The sequence below is a fragment of the Schistocerca gregaria genome, chromosome 3, assembly GCF_023897955.1.
Source record: "Schistocerca gregaria isolate iqSchGreg1 chromosome 3, iqSchGreg1.2, whole genome shotgun sequence".
Classification (NCBI taxonomy): Eukaryota; Metazoa; Arthropoda; class Insecta; order Orthoptera; family Acrididae; genus Schistocerca; species Schistocerca gregaria.
In genome coordinates, this window is record NC_064922.1 from 677,083,539 (window position 1) to 677,106,131 (window position 22,593).

General features: G+C 41.6%; 1 protein-coding gene across 1 annotated transcript; it reads right to left on the bottom strand.

The window, feature by feature from the left end:
• Window positions 1-13,755: 13,755 nt before the first annotated feature.
• Window positions 13,756-20,578, bottom strand: LOC126355946 (probable chitinase 10). Its single transcript, XM_050006529.1, has 2 exons — window positions 20,511-20,578; window positions 13,756-14,858 (listed from the first exon to the last, which is right to left on the bottom strand). The coding sequence occupies exons 1-2, from the start codon at window positions 20,515-20,517 to the stop codon at window positions 14,152-14,154; spliced, it is 714 nt and encodes a 237-aa protein (XP_049862486.1). The 5' UTR covers window positions 20,518-20,578; the 3' UTR covers window positions 13,756-14,151.
• Window positions 20,579-22,593: the final 2,015 nt, after the last annotated feature.

A 22,593-nucleotide genomic window follows, 5' to 3' on the forward strand; every position in this document is an offset into this window, starting at 1 on the left:
AATGCTGCAACTTCTCTGTATGCTACAGCATCATCCGCGAAAAGCCGCATGAAACTTCCGACACTATCTACTAGGCCATTTATATATATTGTAAACAGCAATGTTCCCATAACACTCCCCTGTGGCACGCCAGAGGTTACTTAAACATCTGTAGACGTGTCTCCATTGAGAACAACATGCTTTGTTCTGTTTGCTAAAAACTTTTCAATCCGGCCACACAGCTGGTCTGATATTCCGTAGGCTCTTACTTTGTTCATCAGGCGACAGTGTGGAACTGTATCGAACGCCTTCCGAAACTCAAGGAAAATAGCATCTACTTGGTAGCCTGTATATAATATTTTCTGGGTCTCATGAACAAACAAAGCGAGTTGGGTCTCACACGATCGCTGTGTCCGGAATACATGTTGGTTCCCACAGAGTAGATTCTGGGTGTCCAGACATGACATGACACGCGAGCAAAAAACATGTTCTAAAATTCTACAACAGATCGATGTCAGAGATATATGCCTATAGTTTTGGGCATCTGCTCTACGACCCTTCTTGAAAACTGGGACTACCTGTGCTCTTTTCCATTCATTTGGAACCTTCCGTTCCTCTATAGACTTGCGGTACACGGCTGTTAGAGAGGGGCAAGTTCTTTCGTGTACTCTGTGTAGAATCGAACTGGTATCCCGTCAGGTTCAGGACTATCCTCTGTTGAGTGATTTCAGTTGCTTTTCTATTGCTTGGACACTTATTTCCACGTCAGCTATTTTTTCGTTCGTGCGAGGATTTAGAGAAGGAACTGCAGTGCGGTCTTTCTCTGTGAAACAGCTTTGGAAAAAGGTGTTTATTATTTCAGCTTTACGCGTGTCTTCCTCAGTTCCAATGCCATCTTCATCATCTCAGAGTGTCTGGATATGCTGTTTCGATCCACTTACTGATTTAAAGTAAGACCAGAACTTCCTAGGATTTTCTGTCCAGTCGGTACATAGAATTGTACTTTCGAATTCACTGAACGCTTCACGCATAGCCCTTCTTACGCTAACTTTGACATCGTTTAGTTTCTGTTTGTCTGAGAGGTTTTGATTGCATTTCAACTTGCAGTGAAGCTCTCTCTTCTTTCGCAGTAGTTTCCTAACTTTGCTGTTGAACCACAATGGGTTTTTCCCGTCCATCACAGTTCTACTCGGCACGTACCTGTGTAAAACGCATTTTACGATGGCCTTGAACTTTTCCTATAAACACTCAACATTGTCAGTGTCGGAACAGGAATTTTCGTTTTGATCTGTTAGGTAGTCTGAAATCTGCCTCCTATTACTCTTCATAAACAGATAAACCCTCCTCCCTTTTTTCATAATCCTATTTACTTCCATATTCAGGGACGCTGTAACTGCCTTATGATCAGTGATTCCCTGTTATGCGCTTACTGAGTCGAAAAGTTCGGGTCTGTTTCTTATCAGTAGGTCCAAGATGTTATCTCCACTAGTCGGTTCTCTGTTTAATTGCTCTATGTAATTTTCGAATAGCGCACTCAGTATAATGTCACTCGATGCTGTGTCCATACCACCCGTCCTAAACATCTGAGTTTCCCAGTCTGTATCTGGTAAATTGAAATCTCCACATAAGGCTATAACATGGTGAGGAAATTTATGTGAAATGTATTCCAGATTTTGTCTCAGTTGTTCTGCCACTAATGCTGCTGAGTCGGGAGGTCGGTAATAGGAGCCAATTATTAACTTACCTCGGTTGTTGAATATAACCTCCACCCATAATAATTCACAGGAACTATCCACTTCTATTTCACTACAGGATAAACTACTGCTAACAGCGACAAACACGCCTCCACCGGTTGCATGCAATCTGTCCTTTCTAAACTGTCTTGTATGGCGAGCGTTTTCCAGACTAAGCTTGCTGTCGTTCGTCCTTTTACAAGGTTGTGCACGCCATTATGTCTGATGGCAGCGCACAGACCGGTTAAAGGAAAGAAGCTATAGTCTTGCAGAAGAAGCTAATGAGGTAGCTGCACTTGCACCACAATCCACTATAAGTTCCCAGAAATTACTCCGCTATTCCGTTATGTCCGTGGGTAGCATTGTCACAATACTGTATCGTAACAATACTGTTTCGTAATAAGTATCATCCCATACCACGTGTGGCTGAATGAAGAATTCCATGCCGCCGGTTTCAGTAACCGGGTCGTGGCTTGTGAATGGTCAGCCACCCGTTGTGGCCGAGCGGTTCTAGGCGCTTCAGTCCGGAACCCGTTGCTGCTACGGTCTCAGGTGCGAATCCTGCCTCGAGCATAGATTTGTGTGCTGTCCTTCGGTTAGTTAGGTATAAGTAGTTAGTCTAGGGGACTGATGTCCTCAGATGTTACGTCCCATATTGCTCACAGTCATCTGAATTTGTGAATGGTCACGTCAACAAATCCATACGACCCACAGGCTCTTCGCCAAGGTACTATTTTCCGATGAGTCTACATTCACAAACCATAGTTGCGTTAACCGGCATAACATGCATTACTGGAGTGTTGACAGTCTCCACTGGTTACGCCAAGTTGACCATCAGCGTCCCAGGTTCCCGTGTTCGATTTCCGGCGGGGTAAGGGATTTTCTCTGCCTCGTGATGGCTGGGTGTTGTGTGATGTCCTTAGGTTAGTTAGGTTTATGTAGTTCTAAGTTCTAGGGGACTGATGACCTAAGGTGTTAAGTCTTATAGTGCTCAGAGCCATTTGAACCATTTGAACCATCAGCGTGCTTGGTAGGTTAACTTATAGTGTGGCATCTTGGGGAGTTAACGCAATGTTCCGTATTACATCGACAGACACTTTTGGAATAGAAAGTATCGGTACTGCTGTAGGATGCTGCCCTGGGCGTTCGACAACGTATGTGGATTCAGAGTGACGGTTGCCCTGCGCAGTACATTATTGAAGCACAGGAGATATTAGACCGCGTTTACACTGGTCTGTCGATCGGCACAGGTGGCCCTATTAATTGGTCGCTAGATTTGATGTCTACGGATTTCTTTATGTGTGGATATTTAAAAGATAAGATGTTGAAGCAAGTGCCAATAGGTCGTGAAGACATGGTCGATCGCATCAGAAAATCTGTGCTGACATTTCCACCGGCATGCTTCTGTCCTGTGTGCGCTCATTTACAAAGTGCGTCACTAAGTGCACTGAAGTTGATGGTACTACATTTGAACACTTGCTCCTAATTGGAAAAGTAGAGTAGCGTCACCTCGAAGCATGGTCACAATAGCGCGTCGAGTTGTCCTTTGTTCGATATGTCAGAGGAATACAACATTGCGAATGGGATTTGGAATTAGATGTTATGAAACAGTAGTCTCTCTTCCCCCACCCCCCCCCCCCCCCACCCACCCACCCCTTGCGCCATCGCGGTGGGTCCCACGTGCCACTGGATATTCAAAGGTCATTGTCTAGTACAATACGATTGTATTCACATTTCTATATCTCGTATCACACAGCCATGTGTGGCGAAACGAAGAAAATGCTTCTGACAAAGCGAATGTGGATTTTGCCGTACAATCGTAATCTGCCATAAAAGACGGCAGTTCCAAATGGAAGTTTCAAAATAACCCCCCGCCATCCACGCACAGGGTGGGGTGGGGGTGGATTGTTGTTTTCATTCTATGTCCTCCACCGAGACAAACAAATTATGATTATAAATATTTTTTCATCCGATGTGTAGTTTTCGAGATCTTTCAATTTCTTCGCTTAAAATGGACTTCCTGTACAACCAGAACACCCAACCAGCCCTGGCAGCAATTGATTTTAACTCTTGAGGGCGATGGTAGGGACTTCTGTCGAAAGCTATAGTGCTTTTTTTCGAAATGACGAGGCATGTAAACCGATAAAATTTGATAGAAACGTGTTTCTCTCTTAATTTCCAGGCTTTGCTACGTCAGTTACAAATTTTTGCAATTAAACCGTGGTTATTTAAATTTTTGGTCCTTCTTTCACCTGTGCCTCCGGAAGAAAGATATAAAGTTTCAGAAACAGTTATCCGCTGATACATAACGCTGGCATTATTAAATACGACTGTATCGTAGCTTTCATCGACTACAAGGCGAATCTATCTTTATTCGCTCGAACTGATGAAGTGTGGTTTGCACGCAGTTCTTGCCCCAAATTCGACGGACTGGCATTGTACACAGCATTTTAGGGGTAACTAGAAGTTCCACCTTAAGTCGGCTAAGAATTTTTCTATAGCATTATGTATTAATTATATCATCTGCACACATTCCTTTAATTGAAGAGAACTTAGCAATATTGTGACTTTCTTTTCTGTATGACTTCCTCAATTTGTTTCAGTATGTCTAAGAACCCTTGAAATCAGAAATGTTCATCGTACTTGCAGTTCAGAGGGTCCTGTCTCCTCGATCTCACTTGATAATTGTGAATCGTTCGAATAATTTTTCTTTTACACCTTCACGTGTTTCATTTTGACACGTTTTTCGTAGTGGGTCTAATCTTTCTTCCACGTATACAATTGAGATTCACATTTTACGAAACCAACTGTGCACATTCCTTAACCATAAACATTTGTTCTTTGTTTCGTTTGACCAGAGGATTAAATCTGACACTAAAAACTGTTACTCGTAAGTACTCAATGATATATTTCTTTTATTTCTTGGTCTTCGCAAATTAATTTGAAAAGACAGCGATGTTTTATTGAATGAGTAGTAATACTGTTATTAAGAGGATAGCACTCACGTACATTTGGACTTGTAATGAAGTTGATTTCAGTTTTACCTTCAGAAGTAATAGAAAAATAAAATCTTTGTCATAATTGTATGATTTGTTTTACACTCCTCTCTTGTTATCCATTCTTATGCTTTCGTTCCTGGTTATATCAGTACGGACATATGGTCCGTTTAAGTCTCCTTAGTGAACAATATGGTAATATGAAAAGGAATCCGCTGCATTGTTGTCTGTTATTTTAATCACAATATTACATTTCAATAGTGCTTCTCGTATGACAGTTTGTGATCTTTTTGTAATCGGAATAAGCTGATATGCTCTCGATCAGTTACGGCGCAATTGTGGCCATTTCGTTAAGAAAATTATAATTTACGTACATTACATTGAACCTGCTTTTTTTGGTATTGACGAACTCCCATTTGCTCGCGCGATTACAAATTTCTGCACGCGTCATTTTAAATTTCACTGTAATTCACTAAGCGTGCTAATTCCAAAGGAAACACTTCGTGTTCAATATACTAATTTACAGGGTAAGAGAAAGTCATTTTGTCATAAGACATTGTAATGAAAAATTTTTGCGTATTCTTCTCTCTGGCCGATGTGAAGCGCGTTTGTTGTAACCTGAAACCACGATTCGTTCATGAATCGGTCGGACTTCGGATAGAATGTAGTCAGAATGAATTTTCGCGATTTTTCACTACTCAAACTGCAAATAGCGGGTATTACATAACGGAATGTTTTCTTTCGGCTAGCGAGGTACACTAATTTTGTTCTGGATTGTAATTAGCACAACAATCACCGTTCAAATTAGAAATCATGGAGTCGTCAAAATTATTTCCTGTTTCTTCTAATATTTCCACAATTTCTGACGATATTTCGACATCAAATATGGCTCCAAGCACTATACGACTTCACATCTGAGGTCATCAGTCCCCTATAGAACCACTTAAACCTTACTAATCTCAGGACATCACACACAGCCATTCCCGAGGCAGAATTCGAACCTGCGACAGTAGCAGCAGCGTGGCTCAGGACTGAAGCTCCTAGAACAACTCGGCCACAGCATGAGGATAATGCGAACATCATTCGAATTAATGTCCAAGGAAATACTTACTAAATAGCAGGTAAGTAAATCTTCAGGAGAAGTAGGTATTTCGATTGTATACTATGTTCTTCATGTTTCATCTTTGCAGAGTTCAACACATTGATTGGATTCCATAGTACTGTGAAACTCTGGAGTTTTCACGGAGGCACATACTATTAGTAAGCGTCTCAAAGGGAACACAAAGAAATTTAGCTCAGTTTTATCGCCATTGCAAAGGCAACTGATAATTATTATGGATGTTATGTGAAAAGCAGATCCGAGATAACAGAAACTGTGAGCAGTTTTGTCAGAGAAACTATCAACGGAAACTGAAATTCGCTTGACAAATTAAGATAAGATTGTGCAGTGTTCGCTTATCCTTGCGCCTTCAAATAGCCAATCAGGACTATGCATCTGCCGTGTTGGCCATGAGGTATCTGCCACAGCTACCGTAGGGATGTACATTTCTGCAGCAGCCCGGTAAGCTACGAATTTGGTAATTCTCAACGTTTTTCATAAAATACTTGCAGAGCTTCTAATCAGTGACATAATTTTTCTTTCCGTGTATTGTTCCTGTACAAAACAATTCTAGGCAGATTTCGACATGTAGGATGGGATCGTTCCCTTGTAAGATCTATTGTTTTTTCGTTTGCAGTGCAGGAGTGCGCTCTCATGGATGAAATTATCACTCAAACGATTAATGAGAGTTTTAATAGCTGAGTTTAATAACTGTCAAGATCTACATCTAAATGTGGATGTGGTGCCTTTAACGAATTTTCTCTGTTTCTCGTGAAATTACTTTAAGATATCATTGGGCATATACTGTGGATTTTTTACGCGAGCTCTGGAGAACTGTCAATACAAGAAAGTCAGGGAAGACATTAGCAGCCTGAGAATCTCCCATTATGGTTTCAGGGCTATTTTACTCACCTAAGCGTTGTGCATTTACCTCTCATACAGTACTTATCGAAATGGTATACCCGTTTGGCTGTTGCCAGTGTTAAGAGCTTCTAGCGTTCCCAATTACATCCGTATAATGATACTTTGACGAAGTTAGGCGGCACAATTGTTAGCACAGTGGACTCGCACTGCGGAGGACAACTCAATCCCGAGTCGGGTCATCTTGATTTAGCGAATGTAACTCCATCCTCTGGAGTGTGATACTACGGCTGGCCAATTTCCAGTAATACAATGAAAATAGCCGTTATTTAGGTTTTATTTTTAGGCTACCAGTTTCGACTTTACATTAAGTCATCTTCAGGCCTACTTAAAACGAGTAACTTTGGTGTTAAAAAGCACAGCAGCACTGTAACTGGTCTCGTGAAGATTATTACGGACATGGGCGCTCCTTGGACAGCTGTTTTGTATGACGTAAGTTACTCGATTTAAGCAGGCCTGTAAAGTCGAAACTGGTAGCCTAAAAACAAAACGTAAATAACTGCTATTGGTGTTGTATTATTGGGGACCCTGATTTATATTTTCCGTGATTTCCGTAAATCGGTTCCGGCAAATGCCGGGGTAGTTCCTTTGAAAGGGCGTTGCTGACTCTTTCCCCATCCTTCCTCAATCCGCCGGTGAAGACCCCCCCCCCCCCCCCCGCTAACCAATAATACTTAGCCAGTGTTAGGAATAGTATGACACCCAATCCTATTAAGGAATCAAAGCGGTAGTTTCTTTTGTTTCTGGTACATCATGAGTGAGTTATGAAATGAGAGGCTGAAGTACAAAAAATGTTAAATTTTGCTGAAAGTAATTCATTTGCCCCCCCCCCCCCCATCCACATGCATTGATTAAAACTCATCTTGCAACCTCTGTATGATCAGCAGTAAAGAAAATGCCAGCTTGAGAAATGAATAGCGAAGTCTGATACCATCCTTTCCCTAGCCTGTCGAGTGAAATTGTATTCAAACTCCGTTTCACATGACATCGCACCTGAGTGGAATTAGGACACAGTGTGGCTTTGCGTGATTCCAAAATGCGCCTATGGGATATGGCGGAAAGGTAGGTCCCATAAATAACGAATAATAGAAATTAATTTACAAACGAGAATGATATAGACATCTTTAACTACTATTGCTACATCCTTTAGATGTTCAAAATACGAATCTATATCAGCATTGCACAGATATTGAGAGCTGCTGATTTCGTCTAAAATGTCTGCTGATTGAGCACATAGAACTCAAGGTTGATAAATATTTGCCATAATACTGATAATCGTTCATACCTTAGGCAGTCTACTCTATTGGCTCAATCGATTCTTAATTTTTGCGCTTTTACAAATTTTTACAACCATTCGTTTCACGGACCTTCTCGCTGAATGTACGGAGGCTACATTACCCGTTTTACACCGTTAGGCTACCTGGCCTATCTAGTTCTTACTTGTCCACGTACATAATTATTCTGTCGTTGTTTTTGGGTTAATCTCCAACACAGCATGCGATGATTTAGTTTCTCTTGGATCTAGCTCCGAGAAACAATTTGGTGTGTTTCATGAAATAGCTTTTATATTCTTTTCAAAAGGTTTATTCATAGCTAACTTCAGATGCCTTCTCAGAGGTACTTTGGTTTGTGGTATCCTGTTCTTTTACTAAGGGATCAGGTTCTCCTGTTGGTTCACATTTTAAAAATTGATTTAGATCCGTGTTTTGTAAAAGCATTTTGTAACTACCTTCCGATTCTGTTTCTAGAATGAAAACATTGTTAACAGTTGTGCTTTTCAAATTGATTCTGTATTTTCATGGGTGGACTTGTTCGTTAAATTTCTGCGTACTGTGTTTCATTTGATTGCTGTTCTTCGGACGATCAAACGTAGTGCACCCAGCTTCGTCCTGTGTTGATACTGTTTTTGCAGCTGTGGCGACCTCCACTAACGTGGAATTCGGATTTCCTCACTGTAACACGATTGAACGTCTGAACGTCTGTCTTGAGATTTCTTTCCTCAGGGCCTATCTTTCTCTGCTCCTACTATATTCTATCTGAGCATCTGTTTTTATTTTTCTACCTTTTGGTGACTCCTTCGCTTTGTTCAGTCCCCACAATGCTAATTAATTCTTAAGTTCAGACACATTTGCAACATTTAGTTACATTTCATCATCTCCACATTTTGTTGTCTCTAGGAGCTTTCTCGCTATCTGTACTTGGGCCGTCCTCTATTGAATCGTATCTCGTTCTGTTACGTTTTGAATGCTACCTCGAACATTCCGTCATTCTCTCCGCTTTCGATACTGGTGACTTTTTCTTCTGTGTATACATGAGTAGAGACATAGCCTAACATGTACTGTAGCGCTCAGAACCACTGAAGATGGCTGTTTATAGCTGAAGTCTCGATATGCAAGAACAATAAAAAATCAGTCGGAATGCAACTGATTGCTGTGTTGCTATCCTTCCTTATATTGGGCATAGTTATTACTTAATATCGTGACTCATTGTACTAGAAATCGAAACTAAACAACTGGTTGCTGGTCACTTGTTCTGTGCCGCTGAGGAAGACTTCCCCGGCGGCAAGTAGTGTGTCCGCTATCTTTGCTATGATGCAAGCTGTTCTTTCATCCTGAACTCTGATGCTGTGCAGTGCAGCACGAGGCGTTACGCCACCAACAGCATAGAGGACTATAACAAGCAGGGAATATTTACACGTCAATAATAATAATTATTATTATTATCACAATAATTTCTGCACGCGCCAGTTCGTGTTATCCTACTACATTCCCTCACTGCAACTCCAAACGCTTATAGCTTCCAATTTTCAACTACTTAGTACAAGAGCGGGTGTTAAGCCACTATAGGCAATATCACTATAAACACGGCGACAATTTCGACCAACATCTCCACTTATCGAACATAACGTCACGCGTTATAAGCGAAGTCCTTTTTTGTCTTTAAGAAAATTTGCAGTAAAATTCGCTGTATGTATGCATTAAGGTGTGTATTTCGTTTACTGTCCTTTCTAATATTTGAAGTCACTCCGTCGACGATGTCTGTCTTCGTTTCAGTTGATCTCTATGCTGATGTTGACCGGGATTGCCGTATTCACGTGTTGTTTCGTATTACAGGTCTACCTGTCTTTTTCATGGTAAAAAACTGCTGTGCAGCATTTTGACTTGCTCGCAAGATCACAATTTTCCAGCGTCTAATACACTGAAAACTAAGCGCGAATTGTAGACCCAAAATGTTTCGTTCGAGCTCATTCACACGTTTGTCTGTCACGGCGAGGTAATAATGTGTATGACGCCGTTTTTGTATCTAACAGGGCACATTCATTTGACCGTATCTTTGCTACACGCTTTCAACACCTTCGAAGAACAAAGCAGTTTTTCCTATAAATTTTGTAAAAAACCTAATGAGCACACGATATTTTACGGATGCCGTGATAGAGAGCTTTAGTAAGTCAACTGAAACGTGTGCAGTTTGCCATATGGGTGCCGGCCGCGGTGGTATAGCGGTTCAGGAGCTCAGTCCGGAACCGCGGGACTGCTACGGTCGCAGGTTCGAATCCTGCCTCGGGCATGGATGTGTGTGATGTCCTTAGGTTAGTTAGGTTTAAGTAGTTCTAAGTTCTAGGGGACTAATGACCTCAGATGTTAAATCCCATAGTGCTCAGAGCCATTTGAACAATTTTTTTTTGCCATATGGGTATTGGTCAGTTTGGGAGGAAGCCTGCACTATGAAAACTCTCAGAAAATGTAGGCTCCCGAAGATCGTCGGATATCGCACTTCATGTGGCATATCTGCATTTTTTTTCTTCTTTCTCGAAATACAAGACATGCTACGTTCTTCATCTAAGTGTTATTAACAGCTGAGTGTCACTTAAGGAGTGTCGCTTATTTAAACTGTACGATTATTAATCGCCGACTCTCTGATAATCGAAATGCGACTGCTGCTAAATCTCACCAACAAAGATTTTACACAAAGAAATGGGATGGAAGGGTTGATAGTCATCTTCTATGACTTGTACTTCTGACGACTATTAGTTTCTGCATATCGCACTCGTGATGTCTATTCGTTGGAACACTGGACCAGTTGACCTAAAATTGTGTTGCGACTTGTGCGTTCATTTCAACGAACACCCCTTTTTTTTAGAATCCAACATTCATGTTGCGCGTTACTCTAAATGCTCCCAAGTGGGATGACAGCCTGAATTAATTATGTGTTTGACACGTGAAATGAAAGTTTCATAATAGAAAAGAGTATACTTGCCTGTGTCTATTACGTGTCTGACGAAATAAAACAGAATCTGTGCCCACAGCTATTATTTGTTTGACGTCATGAAATAGTCCAGTCATTCTCGTTAGAGTAGGACAGTCACTGCTGTAAATGCTAATTGTTTAAACAAGTGTTGTAATTTTAGTCAAACGTGCCCGTAATAAAATGTAATTTGTGTTCACTTTAACAGGCGCTTTCCTCATCAGGAAAGGCACCTAGATCTGATGCCCAATTATTTAGTTGGAGCCTTCCAGAAGCTCTTCAATTACATGACAACCCATATGTTATTATGTTGTCATACTCCTCAGTTAGCTATTCCTCAACAGCTCGCGAAACAGATATGTTCTTTTTGTTTGTGATCTAAGAATGATCTTCCATATAGTAATTCGGCTAACTTCTGTTAACCACTTGGCAGTCTATTTTCTTTCTGTGATGAGAGATTAAAACATAATGTAGACATACGGGTGAGAAGTTTGGGGGAGGGAGTGTCAAACTGATAAACCTGCAGTTTCTGGGCCAAAAATCTTGTTTAATTAATGCAGTTTGTTTGTTTTTCCTTTAATGGAAGATTATTTTCGTCTTTTGCAGGATTTCTCTTAAATGCGGTTTTATCAAATTAGCCAACAAGATAGTGCACACTAGTTATTATTTGCTCATTTAAAAGTTATTACATAACAAAAACTACTTCTTACATACTAGAAAACGCTGACCATAGGCTTTTTTTTAATGTGAAGTGGGATTTTGGTACAGTACCACCAACTTCCTACTCTTGGTGTGATTGTAATTTAGTTCTTGGCATGCAATGTTCATTCCGTGTTTCCGTCACAGTAGCAAATCGTGACATATAAACAAATAGATTGTTTCACATGTTCCTGACACAACTAGAAACTTGTTTTCTGATTTGGTTTCGATCACTATACCATCAATGGAGTTGTTTTCTTGCACAGAGTGTTCTCGTAGCTAACTATCCACGTAAAACGCAGGGACTCTTTTTTTTCCGTTACAGTGTCAGTAGTTTCATACATGGTCAAAAGCAATAGTCAAGTACCATACTGTGAACTCTCCCCATGGCTCAGTTCGAGCCTGCAAATTAGTGCTGGCTTTCTCGTGGCTACTCTTTAAAAAAAGTACCTGACATTTTAATTCAGGTACCGGTTTCTTTTCAAAATATAAGGTTAGTGCTTCTTAAAATTATCAACAAAATTTGATTAGTAATAGTTGACGATAGACATTTCTCGACAAAGATTTATGTGATGATGAAATCTTCCTGTATCTCCACATGAACTGAACACACAACACTATCCATTAAAAAAGCAATATAAAGTTAATAATTCCGGAGATCAAGTTGTCACTTGACTTACGTTACTCTAAAATGTGTAGTGATATAGCGATAACAATAGGCAATATCAACTCCACTTTTGTACTGGCCTGCGAAATTTTCCCTTAGATCTCCTAAACGATACCGCATTTTTTATGACAACATTTTATTTCTTCATTTAGCTCTTCTCCCCATTTTTATTTCAGTTTCTTCTGCCTTCCTTTTCACTTTTTCTTCTAGCTTCATATGCTGACTTCAATCCCCTCTTTTTTCGTTTCTTGAGCACACAAATGACCTACGACGAAACGTCTTGCAGATTAACACGGTGAGCCGGATCGACGATCGAACTCAAGATCTTCGCTTTTTGATGTCAATTTGGTCTGCTGTCTTTATTACCCAACCAAGACTCACGACCTGTCTTCAGAGCATTATATTCGTGAGTAACTCATCTCTTGCCTTCGAAACTACACTGCTTTCAAGCCAAACTTCTGGGAAGTTGGCATTGTGTTAATGAGTCCTGGTACTGTCGGATGTAAAGCTTCGAGGAAGAAGCGTGGCTCAGTGTGTTCGGCCAGAGGGCTGCCTACCCTCAGTAATAAAAAAAAGTAAAAAATAATAATAATAAACATGAAAATAATTGAGTGAACCTTTCAGCGACAAATTCGAGGGGGTCTCATGTGACGTCCGTCCCTGCGAAGTAATGAGAACAACGACGATCAAAGTGAAGAAAAAGTCAAATAAAAAAAATCGGTAGAGTACTTACCCATAAAATGCAAAGGTCATGAGTTTGAGTCTCGTTACTCCACAAAGCTTTTATCTGTCAAGAGGCTGCACATCAGCGCACCCTCGCGGCAGCGTAAAATATTCACTATGAATCCACGATGAGTCCGACATCCTGCTTGCAATTTTCAATAGAAGCATAGTTTCCGATAACGCATTACTGTTATATGATGCCAGTTTTGTGTCACGAGAAATATAGCAATAGTTTCTTTAATAGGACATCTGCTGATACAACTGTTTTTACTATACTCGTATTTACAAATCTTATCGACTTCCACAGCACTGTGGTTACTATGCTCTTATTTTTATAAACGTATTCTTATTGTTTATTGGCTTCTTGTGGCTATGTGTTCTGTACAATTTTTTTGCAAATAAAACTTGTCGAAAAGCATCTGGTTGTATATTTGGGAAACACTTCAAGATATCGAAACAGACACCAAATTAAGGAGATTAATAGTTTTGCAAAAAATACATTTGTAAAATGATGGTAGAAAACGATTTTTTTTCATTGTGGTTACCCGTAAACTTTTCGCGTGCCAAGATTGTTTAAATCCCATATACAGCAGGTGCCCATTTAATCCAAAAGTATAGTTGGTAAAAACCAGCATCTTCGCCATCATTGATTTAATAATGGGACAAGAACACTGCAAGAATATAAAATCAACATTGTAGTGTTGCAACGTCATTTAATATGCTGACACTTTACAGTTTTAAGAAACACTCGTTACTTAAATATTCCACACTCAACCAGTAATTTTATAGATCAGTCCTAGATGAACGTATGTATGTGTTTGTGTGTATTTGTACGTTCGATCACGTTTGTGTGAATGAGTCTGTGTGTACGTACACATACTTATCATTGTCCCACTGTAATAAGTAACTTTTTATTCTATATTTATGTCTCAGTCTTAATTATGTCGAACGCCCCATAGGTCATTGTCAACTAGTTAATGGATTCCAGCAAAGCGGTTTCATAACAGAGCTGCCAAGTAATGTCAGGAAAATTATGAGTTGCTGCAAGTTCCTTATAATATGTCCGCCAAGCTGGGCCATACTTGGTGACTAGGGGAAACGGATGAGGTTCCAGGAGCGTCGTCGCCTGGACGACTCGGCGGGAACATCCGGCTGCGGCGGAGACCACATACCAGCGAATCCTCTGTCGGGCACGCACTTGGCGTTGACGGGCCAGTCGCAGATGCCTTCGGCCTTGTTGTACTGCAGCCCGCTGGGACATTCGAACGTCACCGCCTGCCCGTGGTCGCACTTGCAGAAGCGGCTGCAGTTGAAAGCGTGCGGCAGCTGGATCACCAGAGTGTCGTCGCCGTTGTACCTGGGACAGCCGCCGACGGCGGGGCACTCCGTGCTTCCTTGCGGCTTCACTGGAATGACGTCGACGGGCGCGGGCGCCGTGCTGGAGGGCTCGCGCGTGAAGATGACGGTCTGGGCGTCGGGCGGCTCCGGCTTGTCCGCCTCGGGTTGGGGCGTGGCGCGCGTGGAGACCGTCGACTTGACGGGAGCCGGCGTGGCGGCGGAGCAGCCCGCGGCTGCCGGCCAGTCGCACACCTTGAGCACCGCGTTGAAGTGCAGCCCGCTGGGGCACACCATCATGGTGGGCTCGGTGGAGACGCACTCGTAGAAGACGGAGCAGTTCCTGTCGTCCCGCAGGAAGGTTACCGCGCCCGAGCCGGAGAACGTGGAGCAGCTGCCGACGGGTGAACCGAGGGCAGCGCTCGTCGTCAGGACTAGCCAGAGGGTGGCGACGATGAAACCTGAAACAAGCAATGACAGCATGAGCGGAATACGTTCTCACTTGCTAACGAATGCAGAGTGTCAAAGATTCCTTAGTGGTCCACGATGTAAGAACAGTGAAAATATTTGATGCTCTCCGCGAAAGTATGGCCACAGTAGATCCACGGTTGACCAGTTGTGACATGTGTGCTTCCCGCCACATCCTAAGCCCCCAGGAGTCTCCGAGTATTTCTGTCCTCTTTTATTTTCTTTTGTTCTTACTTAAGTTTCTTTAACATCAAATCAAAATGGTTCAAAATGGCTCTGAGCACTATGTGACTTAACAGCTGAGGTTATCAGTCCCCTAGAACGTAAAACTACTTAATCCTAACTAACTTAAGGACGTCACACACATCCATGCCCAAGGAAGGATTCGAACCTGCGACTGCAGCGGTCGCGCGGTTCCAGACTGTAGCGCCTAGAACCGCTCGGCCACACTGGCCGGCTCTCTAATATCGACTGAAGCTTTGTCCATACACCTTTTACCTCTTCTGACTTCCCACCACTCTACAGACTCTCATTTATTAGATTACTGTTTCATCGCAGCAGTGAATTGACTTTTGTGGTTGGTGAGAGGGGGGAGCACAGGGGTTGGCTATACCCCCCATCAAAGGTGAATCCCAATGGCCTCAATCTCCCCCGCCGTACACCAGCATTTAGCATACACTTTGAATCTCCTACAGAACCTCTAACCCCAAGCATCATGTCTCTCCGAAGTACCTCCATCATACCATTTGAAAAGGCCATGGAATACCATCAGATGGTCTTATGCACTGAATGGCGACACTACCTCCCAGAGTTCTTTTATATGATCAAAGCACTGACGACACAGTTCAAGGCATCACAAGGAACTTGCTCGCAGAGCAAGCCGAGCCCAGCAGGGTGCTATCACGGCGAACGACGAGCACGGTACCCCCACCACCAGCGCCGGGCCGAGAAAGGGGGAGGGGGGAGGCGAATAGAGAGTCGAGGACACGACAGCTGCCGTCGCATTTTCGTCACAAGGCTTAAATACGCGACCAGTTGCATGGAAATGACGACAGAAAATAGTACTGCTAGAAACTTCCTGGCAGATTAAAACTGTGTGCCCGACCGAGACTCGAACTCGGGACCCTTGCCTTTCGCGGGCAAGTGCTCTACCAACTGAGCCACCGAAGCACGACTCACGTCCGGTACTCACAGCTTCACTTCTGCCTGTATCCGTCTCCTACCTTCCAAACTTTACAGAAGCTCCTCTGCGAAACTTGCAGAACTAGCGCTCCTTTCTTTCAGGAGTGCTAGTTCTGTAAGTTTCGCAGAAGAGCTTCTGTAAAGTTTCGAAGGTAGGAGACGGATACTGGCAGAAGTGAAGCTGTGAGTACCGGACGTGAGTCGTGCTTCGGTGGCTCAGTTGGTAGAGCACTTGCCCGCGAAAGGCAAGGATCCCGAGTTCGAGTCTCGGTCGGGCACACAGTTTTAATCTGCCAGGAAGTTTCATATCAGCGCACACTCCGCTGCAGAGTGAAAATCTCATTCTGGAAACATCCCCCAGGCTGTGGCTAAGCTATGTCTCCGCAGTATCCTTTCTTTCAGGAGTGCTAGTTCTGCAAGTTTCGCAGAAGAGCTTCTGTAAAGTTTGGAAGGTAGGAGACGGATACTGGCAGAAGTGAAGCTGTGAGTACCGGACGTGAGTCGTGCTTCGGTGGCTCAGTTGGTAGAGCACTTGCCCGCGAAAGGCAAGGGTCCCGAGTTCGAGTCTCGGTCGGGCACAAAGTTTTAATCTGCCAGGAAGTTTCATATCAGCGCACACTCCGCTGCAGAGTGAAAATCTCATTCTGAGTACTGCTAGAAATTAAACATGTGAACAAAAATACATACTTGTCACATTATCTTATTATCGTTTAATTCTGCATTTTTATTGCATTATTTTGTGAGCTGCTGTACTACAAAGACGAAATTCAAGTGTGAGATTCGCTGTTCTCTTGCACTTTTTCCCTGTTACAGTTTCATCTGTGCCCGGAGGAGTATCTCTTCTTGCGCACTGCAGACTGCGACCAGTCAACGATTTCCTCAGCGGTATCTTCTTGCCTTTCATTGCAGAGACCAGTTAATCGCAAGTAAACGTGGAACAGAACACTGATTATTAATGTAGCCATCTGTTTGCGAGAAAGAGGAAATCTATGCTGAGGGAATTGTTTATAGAATTTCAGGGTTTTTCCTTTGTACTGACATCTGTCTTTACACTCTGTCATACTGCAAGTCATTAATTTCTACTAGCAGTTCGGGATGAATCTCTCCAACATTCACTGATATGGAGAGAACACTAATTTTTATTATTTGAGTTTCTATTCCCCCAGAAGGGGGCGGGCTGGCAGCACCTTATTATGCCGCTCTTCAGCCTGCAGAATTTGTTTTAAAAAGATGAAGATAGTAAATAATAAAAACAGGCGATAGAATCGAAGACATAAATGGTAAAATGGCGGAAAATCGTGGAACTTAAGACATAGAACAAAGGGTTGATCTTGCTAATAAAATACAGAAGAAGCTGACAGGTAAAATAACACAGACAATTAAAAAACACAGCGACAGTCTGGTTTCTGTTCGTAAGAGACATAAAATTCACACCCAGCGATGGCATGATTCCAGTTCGCAACAGTACGGGAAGACGAACAACACTGAACATTCACTTGAACACCGCACTATAAAGTTGGCAAATATGACATACCACAGCCGAGGGCAGACGGGGAACCTGAACAGATGATGGGAGAGATAAAGGGGGCGCAGGAGAGGAAAAACGAAGGGGGGAGGGAGGGTGGGAAGGAGCCGATGAAGGATGAGGACCCATAAGAGGGGGGGCGATGTGCTGGGCAGACACGAGAGGGAGTGGGGAAAGGCAGAGGAGGGGAATACAAAAGGACTTGAGCGCCAGGGAGGAAGGGAGGCAGGGAGAGGTTAAGTGGGGAGAAAACATGATGGAAAGGGGTAAGAGGGAGCCCAGGGAAGGGACAGAGGAAGGGAGAGGGGAGGATCATAGCTGATAGGAGGGATAAATGGAGGGAGAGAGAGCATTATCTGGGAGGGGGAGTTGACAGAAGCCACCTTTGGAAAGGAGAAAAACGGCAGAGATGGGAGAGGAGTGGAGCGACCAGGGGGTGATGGGGATCAAGGTGGTGGGAGGTGTAGAGTATGCGGAAGGAGAACACATCAAAATCACTGTCTTATGCTGTCAGATCTTCAAAAAGGCCCCGAAAATTCTTCCTTAATGACTACTAAAAATGTGAATAACGTTGACGGTCTTTGTCAGCCACAGCATCTGCCGGTCAGAGTGGCCGAGCGGTTCTAGGCGCTACAGTCAGGAACCGCGCAACCAGTACGGTCGCAGGTTCGCATCCTGTGTAGGGCATGGATGTGTGTGATGTCCTTAGGTTCGTTAGGTTCAATTAGTTCTAAGTTATCTTGCATGGGCGATGATTTAGGAAAATGAGCTGGATTTCCTATTACCAGCTGCCATCTTGCGAAGCTATCGATTTGTGTAAACAGCAAAGATTCCTTGCACAAAAGACTGAGGTGGCATGCATGGCCGAATCACCACTGTTGTACAAGATGGCACCGCTATCAAAACTGACGCTCCCGTACTTCACAGTTGGTGCTTCTCTGGTTTTATCGCGACTGCTCGGAGCCGCACATTTCCCTCACTCCCCACCACGTCGCAGCTGCACTATTCGCGAGTAAGAGCGTGAGCAGACGCGGGTACTAACGCTTAAATTATGCGAAATGTCAAGCCGTCCAGACGTTTATTGCTTTGTGCTCTGTAAAAACTAATCCCTCTTGCAAGGTCAAAATTACGAGTAGTAACCTACACAATTGCTGATAACTGCTGAAGTCATGACACTAATAATTTGCTTCAACGGATTCTTCACTCTGAAGTAGAACGTACTGCTATGTTAAGCGTTCTGACTGACTGTAGCGCATGTACCGGAGCTGTTAGATAATGGCCACTTCAGCTGCGTATCTTGGGGCCCATCTACTAGAAACTAAATTGTCCTGGGATACGGCGTGACATATAAGAAATGAGTCACCTTGATTTGTTGCAAGGTGAGACACGTAAGCAAATTACACCTTCGATGCTATTAAATAAGACAAGTAAGTTCGTTTATTTAGTTGTGCACATAACTGAAGAAAGTGTGCTGAACACTATTATACAACATTTAAGAAGAGTCAAACTGTATTGGTATGGAGCATAATACTTTACCTTCCTCTCTGTCAAAACACAGCAATAAATAAGTAACCGTAAAAGTGAATAACGAGTGACTTTTAATTGTGTTACAGAACAGTGCTGAAGGATACGTGTATAGCAACTAGTGGACGTTCATGTTTTATGTTGTTATTCGCATTAACTAAAACAACTAACGCAAGTATTTAGTGTAACATGTCAAAAGTAGGCCTGAAAATCGATTATAATAAAACTAAAATAACGTATAAGTAGTCTGTAAGTGAAACAGCATAAATTAACAATAAAATCACAGATCCGGTTGAATGCTTTGGCTGCTGAGGGCATCTGGAAAGAATCCCTCGATTTACAGGAATAGAGATCGAAAGGTAAGCAGTGGTGATTCAAAGTACTTGTTGTAAGCAAACGAATTTTTGTATGCAAGATTTCGATGTGTATCAAGGAGAAAAATTAAGGTTAGTTTGTATTAAGATTTTGAAACGTGGACATTAGGGATCAGCTATTGCAACCAAACTCAATAAAATAGGAGAGATGATCAACGTACGATGGAGAAATATATACCCGAAATTACTAGGAGAAGAAAATTTGCAAATGGGTGAGACATCTTGTGGGACTGTAAGAACTATTTATAATCGCAATGGGAAGTAAATGAATGTTGACAGGACTCATAGACAATAAAATGTGTAGCCGATATAGTCAATATGTTCAATATGGGCTTCAAGGGTGAGGAACGCCAAGAGGATGAAGTAATGGAAGGTAGTTCGTTAACATTAGAAAGAGTCCAGTATGGACGTAGACGCGTACAGTTGAAAACTGTTTTGGTTGGGGAAACCTGGAAGAAGCCAAATGATAACGGACGCTCTTTCTTTTCGCTAGAAACTCACCTGGAGTGTACGTTTTGTCGTTAAAGTAGAGCTGATAAGTTAAAATCAATATCTTGCATAGGTGATTTTAGCTTAAATAATTTTCTTACACAATTATTTTCTTAGACAGTATGTAGATGATCAGAACTGAAACAATCTCTTGTAGTAGTTTCGAATATATATACACAATATTTCATTGTATCAGTATTATTCACAGTATAGTCTTGCAGGTATCGTATTCATCATCGATGAAGTACATTATTGGATTTAATCCACACTGTTGAGATAACTGTCTAAATCTCATTCTGTAGCCTCTCCATTTCGATAGGTTTTCGGATTTGCTGTATATCAACGACCATTTGTGGTTATTTCGAGAACATGAAGCATAAATACAAATCATGTGTAATTTTGGTGTCACTTATGAAACAACTTTGCAATTTTATTTAACAATTTGACGATGTCAAGACTATCATCAGCTTCACAAACGTCAGTTATTTGATTATGACACGACACATAATATTAATTTAAAAAACAATTCAATAGATCGAGAGAAGCCTTACCTTTCATTGCTTATTCGTATCTGCTCTCGGGCTGCTGGATACACTTCAGAGACAATTAACAGATCGCAAACTACTGGTTGGTAGGACTGTCTTATATAGTTCTATGAGGTAGATAGCGCCGATATAAAACCAATTAAGTGGACCCTCTTGAGATTATCGTTTGAAGTGGACTACTAAGAAGTTATGAAGTGTTTTCAACTATGCATACTTTAATGGGCATTTTTTTTCCGAACAGAGTGAATTCTATAGTTCCATTTCCCAATGCTGTACTTCGTATCTTGAAAGCGATTCGTTTTGAGAGCTTTATTTGCTCAGTTCACTCGAGAGTCATTTCCTGATAACTGATTAGGAAGTTCCTATGTTCTAAGAAAGATCTCAGCATCTATCACGATAACGATGTGGTACCTGTTCACTTCTCATTCTGGTACTCGATGAGAAAGCCACGAAAAATTTGCACATCGAAACAATATGTAGAAGAAAATTTCGTCATCTCCATTTGGAGTCGACAGAGGAAAACGAGGATGAAATCATTCAAATTACTTCAGATTAGTAGTTGAGGGACAATATTTCGCAGTAATGTGTAAAAGAAATGTGCAGAAACGATTAACAAGACACATATTGATTTTTTGGATTGCAGAAAATTTTAATTATAATAAAAACTAAATTATTTTTTTAATTCCTGTATTACGACCTATTTTAGTTCCTTCTCGACAATATACGCTGTAACTCTGATAAAATTCTATTATTACGAGAGCAGCAATGTATGCAATACGAGATATCAGACCCACTCTTGATGGAAAAAAGGAGGATATTAGGTTTTAACTTAATGTCGAAGATGTGACCACTAAGATTAAACAAAGATCTAGACTGGCAAAGTTTTGAGAGGTGCTAGTACCACCTATTGCGCGTTACAGAATGCACAGAAATTTAATAAAGAAATGCGTCATATTACTGACGAAAGCTGTCAAATTGTTATTTGTTTCTCAGGAAGCCAAACTTTTTTTTTTGATTCGTACACAATGTGCCAATATTTTTCATTTGGAGTAGACCCACAGATTTTGTAAATAAAATTTTTATAAGTTTGTCAACTTCAAATGTGTTTTTGACAGTTAATGCAGTAATACTCACTTTAACAGGTTTAATTTTAGAAGCTTAGGGTGAAAAACGTTTAAAAAGTATTAAGTCGTATACATTTTTTACTTTGAGTGACACAAAATGGAACTCCAGCGAAATTAATACACAACTGCTCTCATTGGGAGCTTTAATTTACTTAGGTTTAACCTTAAATCTTCTCTTCATTGATTTCCAAGTATATTTCTTTCTTCTTCTTACTTTTTTTAAGACGATTAACAGTGGCACTGAAATCCCTTTCCAAGAAGTATGAAGACGGGAAAACTATGGCATGATACTCTGTAATACAGGACAAGTGAAGGTACGCCTCTCTGAAGGCATAATTGCTGATATGTGTTTCTACACCATACCATAAGCACTTCGACAGCGATTACTTCTATCAGTTTCTTTTTCGTAATATGAGCTCCACTTCTTCCTTGTCACTGTTTGTATTAATAATTCACTGCCACATTTCCATAGCGAAACACACCCAGATCTAGCACCATTTTTGAATACTGAACATAGGCTGAAACGTCTCCATCCTGGAGCTTAGTGTTAAATTGGGAAACTCGAAAAATTCGCGCTGTCCAACGTTTTGCTTCATTTGTTTAGTTCTGGCAAGAAAAAACGGACTGTGACCATGTAATTGGAAGTAAAGCTCGTAAAATTTAGTAAACCAATATGCTAAATAAAAAATGTTTGGTTTCCATTTGCTTCAGTTTTCTATTAAAACTCGATCTTTAACATCGAAATCTCTAAAACTCAAAGGGTGAATAATCTTGTCAAATATTAGCCTGTTGACTGTAAGTGTACTGCAATGTGAAGAAGTCATCGATCAATGTTCTCGTCATTTTCTCCACACAACAGCCAAAATAAACTGCAATTCCAAGCATTGCTTCGAATTTTGTTTAATGCAAGAACGAAAAATTTAAGGGACTGATATAATGAAACTTCCTGATTTTTAGCAAATAAT